The sequence below is a fragment of the Podarcis erhardii genome (genome assembly GCF_964252035.2).
Source record: "Podarcis erhardii genome assembly, chromosome: 15".
NCBI lineage: Eukaryota > Metazoa > Chordata > Lepidosauria > Squamata > Lacertidae > Podarcis > Podarcis erhardii.
The window spans coordinates 8489237-8495236 of record NC_138505.1 but is presented as its reverse complement, the minus strand read 5'-3'; the positions used below and the strand labels follow the sequence as shown (position 1 = coordinate 8495236).

At 50.6% G+C, this 6000-nt stretch overlaps 1 protein-coding gene across 1 annotated transcript in view; it reads left to right on the top strand.

Annotated features, from left to right (window-relative positions):
* The first annotated feature begins 854 nt into the window (after window positions 1–854).
* CRTC2 (CREB regulated transcription coactivator 2) overlaps window positions 855–6000 on the top strand; it is a 41549-nt gene continuing 36403 nt past the window's right edge. The window contains exon 1 of the mRNA XM_081840947.1: window positions 855–1560. Within this exon, the coding sequence (XP_081697073.1) occupies window positions 1318–1560 (243 nt within the window). The 5' untranslated portion in view covers window positions 855–1317. The remainder of the gene's footprint in view (window positions 1561–6000) is intronic.

Below are 6000 nucleotides of genomic sequence, written 5' to 3'. Positions count from 1 at the left end.
GGACTTTGACATTTCAGTTTCACTCTGCCTTATATTCATCTATATGTATCTACAAGTGATACAGAACAACAGCCACAATGCTCTGTATGGTGCCCTCGTGATGTGAGACTACAACTCCCATCAGCGCCCTCAGGATCTTCAGGGATAAGCGTTGTAGTTTGGCAACACCTGCAGCTCACCTTATTGACAATGCCAGCTTTAAAGTAATATTTGTGAGACACCCCAAAAACTCTCGAAAAAGCGAACTCCAAAACTTGGTGATACTTCTGAAGCTGGATTTTGTACTTTTCTGTTCTCTCTTTTTTTAAAAAAAAACCTTGTGACACTGATTGGTCCTAATATAGGTATTGCCCACCTGTGGATTTAGGTAAGTTAAGTGTCTAGAATTGCAGCCAGTGTTAGAAACTCAGATATATAAGCTAGGCACGAAATCGCACCTTAGCTCTAGGTTACAGTTGTCACAGCGGAATGTCTATTTGCCAGGGGGATGGACTGTATGACACTGGGGTCCTTTACAATGCAACCAATGCTTGACTATCACTTGCTCTTGCATTTCATTTGTCCCAGCATGCAAGAAAAAGCAGCACACACAATGGAAATGGAATTAACTATGGACTAAGGCAGAGGTTTTTAAACTGTGGTTGCCAACCTGGTGCCCAAAAATCTTCATGTAATTGCAACTGGACCTGCCTGTGGAATTTCGAACACCGATTGCAGCCTGTGTCTCTTTATAACTCTCTACTTATTGTTTGGTGCTTGTTTCGTTAGATGGTTATAATGAAGTGAAAAAAAGAAAATAAAATTATTTAAGAAAAACGCACTTTGCACATGCTCAGCGGCACGCCAAATGTAATCACTGATAGTAATTTATATACCGCTTACACGCCCAAAGGAGCTTCTAAATCGGCTTACGGGTTTAAAATCAATACCATTACGCTTCTAACCCCGCACCAAATTAAAGGATGCGCCAGTCTCCCCAAAGCCGAGTCCGCGCAGGGCGCGGCGGGAGAGGTAGTTCCCGCTGCCCCTGCTTAGACCGGCGCCTTAGGGACGAGAGGACTCCACCTCCCGTCGTCCCTTGCGGCGGAGCGTCCTCACCCCTCTCATTGCTCGCGCGGGGCGCGCCGGGAGCCGTAGTCTCGCCTCCTTTCCTCGGCCGCGCGCGCCCCATGTCGGCGAGGCAAGTAAACAAACTCGCTTTCCCGTCGTGCCCCGCGGCCGAGCTCACAGAGGGAGGGAAGGCCGCGGCCCCGACGCTCCTCTCACGGGCCAGGGAGGGTTGTGAGGAGGAGGAGGAGGCGGCGGCGGAGGACCAAGATGGCGGCGTCGGGCTCCGGGGCCGCGGCGGCGGCGGCGGCTGCGGGAGCCGGACCGGGCTCCTCCTCCTCGTCGTCGTCGGGCGGCGCTGCGGGGGGCGTCGTGGCTGCGTCGGCCGCGGCAGCCGCCGCCGCTGCGTCCAACCCGCGCAAGTTCAGCGAGAAGATCGCGCTGCAGAAGCAGCGGCAGGCCGAGGAGACGGCGGCCTTCGAGGAGGTGATGATGGAGCTGGGCACCACACGGGTAAGGAGGACAACGGCGAGGAGGGAGGACGGGACGGGGAAGGTGAGGGTGAAAGGCCGCCTCGCCGCCCGCCTGCCCCTCGGCCGGTCCGTCCCTGAGGGGGCGCTGCGGAGGAATGGGGGAACCGACTTCCGGTGAGGGGCAGATATAGGGGGGTAGCGACATCCGGTCTTGGGGGTGGGAGAACGGGGTGGGAAGGGAGCCAATGACGGGGCGCCGACTTGGGAAGGGGAGGGCGTGGATTGGTTGAGGTCCTGGGGTACAGCATCAGTTAAGGATGGGTGTGGAGGGGGGAAAACTGGGGTGGTGGGGAGCCAATGACAGAGTTGGAGGGCGTGGATTGGACTAGGCGGGTGTGAGGTCATGGGGGGCATCCTCAGTTGAAGATGGGCGTGTGAGATAAGGTGATGATGATGTTGGGTCTCTTGGAGGAAGAGATGCTGAGTCTTAAGTGCTTAAATGGGTGAAAGGGAGAGGTAGTGGGGGGCTTGTTTTGGGGTCATGGGAGGTGATAAGGGGAGGGGGTGCTGAGAGAGGTCATGGAAGCGCCTTAGGGAAGATGGTGGTGGCTGTAAGGATGTGAATTGGCGGACACCCTGTGTTGGGTGCTGTCTTATTTATCTATTTTCTAATAGATAAATGAGAGGGACATGGGTGGCGCTGTGGGTTAAACCACAGAGCCTAGGACTTGCCGATCAGAAGGTCGGCGGTTCGAATCCCCGTGACGGGGTGAGCTCCCGTTGCTCAGTCCCAGATCCTGCCAACCTAGCAGTTCGAAAGCACATCAAAGTGCAAGTAGATAAATAGGTACCGCTCCGGTGGGAAGGTAAATGGCATTTCCGTGCGCTGCTCTGGTTCGCCAGCAGCTTAGTCATGCTGGCCACATGACCCAGAAGCGGTACGCCGGCTCCCTCCGCCAATAAAGCGAGATGAGCGCCGCAACCCCAGAGTCGGTCACAACTGGACCTAATGGTCAGAGTTCCCTTTACCTTTTTAAACGATAAATACGTGGGTCTCTTCCTCCACAATAACCCTGTGAGTTAGGTTAGGCTGAGAGGCAGTGACAGGCCCAAAATGACACAGTGAGCTTCATGGCCAAGTGGGGATTTGAACCCTGGTCTCCCAAGTCCTAGCCTAACCCCTGCACCAAACTCCTTGCCTCAGGTCGACCAATGGCATGCAACCCACCCACCCTCTGGAAGGTTACCCACTATATTCCTTATAGTATATTATCTTGTATTACAATTTGAATTCTGTGGAATTCTCCAGTTCATTGTCCAATCGATGGAGTTCTGTGGAATTCAAATTGCAATTTGATAAAATTCATAGGAAATACTATTAAGGAATCATCCAGCATCTAGCATAGCACATTACGATTGCAGCAACAGGCAGGAAAACCATTACGGGGTCTGCTGAGACCCTGAGCCATTTTTATGTGGTCTGCTGGGATGAAATGTTTGGGAAGGCCTGGCTTAGGATGTAAATGAGGGTGGAACTGTCTGTAGGAGAGCAATGGCTTGAGAGTTGGCTGTGAATGAATCAGGTTATGGAGGGACCTTATCTAGGGGTATGGCCTGGTGTATTTGAGGTGGGTGTCATTAGTGAGCTACTGCAGTGTAGGGGACTTGTGGAAGAGTAGAATTCTCAGGACTGAGGGCTCCCATTTTCCCCAAGATCAATGTTAGAACCGATGAGACCATTGTGGAAGCACGCTGTTTAGGGAAGGGTGGGGGGTCATTGAAACACTCGCATAAGGAAAAGCAAGGGAGAAGGAGAATAGGGAGAGTTTGGCCTGATTGGGTAATGGCATGGAGCACTCCATAGAGGAGGAATCTGGGGGAGGGATGTACTGTAATAGGGGAGGTGGGCTTGATGGGGACACCGCTGTGTTTTACAGTATAGAATGCTTAACTGCTGAAATCAGCTACAGATTTTGATGAGCATCAGTGCAAATCTTCCCCACAGACTGGAACATAGGAAGCTGCCATCCACTGAATCAGACCATTGATAAATCTTTCTTAGTATTGACTACCCTGCCTGGTAGCAGCTGCCCAGGATTTCAAACAGAGTTCTCTTCCAGTCCTACCTGGAGATGCCAGAGATTGAACCTGCAAAGCAGATGTCCCTTCCCTTGGATAGGGCAGACTGGTCTATCTAACATGGGCAGAGAGGGCACTTGGGATATAAAGTGTGCACAGGTGTATTAACCATGAATTGCCATTCACAGAGGGCTTAGGTCAGACCTAAGCAGCATAGTGAGAACAAGCTTCAGGCCTTGCTGGCAGAAGGGGGACTTGATGCCAGTATCTCTGGGTTACTCAGAAATCTCTCCCATCCTCAGTCTTTTAACAACTGAATATCCTAAGCTGAACATGTCAAAAGTCTCTCTTATACATTGAGTAGAGACTCTCTGGTCTTCTGGATACTGCCTCATCAGCCCCACCCAGTATGGCCGACAAGCAGGACTGATGGGAGTTGTAGTCCAGCAATATCAGGGCGGCAGGTTCTTCCACCCCCTCTGTAACAGAAATCCTCTTGCTTGAGTTTTCTTCTACCATTGTTTTTGGGTTTCCAGGGAGGAATGAGTCTCTCCTGACAGACTTGCTGAGGTCGTTGGTTCATTCATTTATCTCCCTGTGTGATTCTCTCCCTGGTCGTGATTAGGGCCGTGAAATGTGGTGAACATCTGGAGATACATAACCAACTAGGAAACATTATTTCGACAATTGGCTTTCTTTTTTTTTTGCTCTGAACGATGCTTGGAGAATATGCTGATAAAGTTGTCGTCTTCTCTCTGGCTTCTGCAGTGCTCGAGGCAAAATGTTGGGCAGGTCCCCCCCTCTTCTTTTCATTCCGCAGATCTGGAACAATCTCCCACGGGAAAGAGGGGGAAAGTCTGCTCCCCGGAGATGGTTAAAATTAGATTGGGCAAAGGATGAGAAAACGCAAAAACAGCGGCCTGGCCTCGGCGGGGGTGGAGGGGCACACTGGATGCGGCTGTCTTGGCGAGTTGAGTTGGTATCACTTGCCAAGGTTGGGTCAGGCTGGAGCCCTGGGGATTTCTGTGCCAGGAGTCTACCTGGAGTGTGTATTACGCACCCTCAGATCTGTACAGATTTGGGGACTTAAGAGTGGCACTCAGGAAGTGCTTCTCTGTTTCCAGTGAAGGCTTGCCATGTTAGATCAAGCCTGGAAGGCCACACCTGCACCATACATTTAAAACACTACGATACCACTTTAAACAGCCATGGCCTCCCGCAAAGGATCCTGGGAGCTGTAGTTTATCAAGAATTCTGAGAGTTGTTAGGAGACACCCCACCCCCAGTTCTCCTCAAGAGCTATAATTTCCAAAGTGGGTCAACAATCAATCCCTGTTCCCAGGGAATGGCGGGAATTGTAGCTCTAGGAGGGAAATGGGGGGTGTCTCCTAATGACTCTTGGCACCCTTAGCAAACTACAATTCCCAAGAATCTTCATCCTGTCGACTTGGGGTGACTTCCCAGCGTTTGGCCACTAGGTTGGAGGATCCACTGAGAACATCACTGGACGGTCAGAGGGAGAAATGGAAAACTCTTTGCGAGGCCTGCCTGAGCTGTCCAGACACCTGAGAATTAATTTAGGTGGATTGCTTTTCTCCATTGTGTAGGAACTTGTTGGATACAACCCTATGCAAATTATAACATTACATCTGCTCAGAGTAAGGCCACTGAAATTAAGACATGAATAGACATGACTAACTTTGCTCCATTGATTTCAGTTGGTTTTCCCTGAGTGGAAATTAATTGGATTCAGCCCACTCTTTTTCATAATGACATCCCACATATATGCGAAGTTTGTTTGACTTCTGCCAAACCACATTTGTGTGAATCGAAATGGTGTGATTGACAAGCTGGAAAGTGCGCAGAGGAGGATCGAGGGTCTGGAAACCGAGCCTTATGAGGACCGGTTGAGGGAATTGGGTATGTTTAGTCTGGTAAAGAGGAGATACGATAGCCATCTTCACATATCTCAAGGGCTGCCACATGGAAGATGGAGAAAGTTTATTTTCTTCCACTCCGGAGGGTAGGACCCAAACCAATGGCTTCAAGTTATAAGAAAGGAGATTCCAGCTAAACATCAGGGAGCACTTTCTGACCGTCAGAGCTGTTTGACAGTTGAATGGACTCCCGTGGTGGGCTCTCCTTCCTTGGAGGTTTTTAAGCAGAGGTTGGATGGCCGTCTGTGATAGATGCTTTAGTTGAGACATTGCAGGAAGTTGGACTAGATTACACTTTGGGTCCCTTCCAACTCTACAATTCCATGAAAGTGTGCATGTGTTATGGGGAAGGGAGGTGAATCAGTAAACTTTGACATGGAAGAGATGTCCTTTCCCCTAACAGCAGACGTCTGTTGGCTTCTGCCAAGGTCTTTGAGATATCAACAGCTGCTCCTCCAATCCCC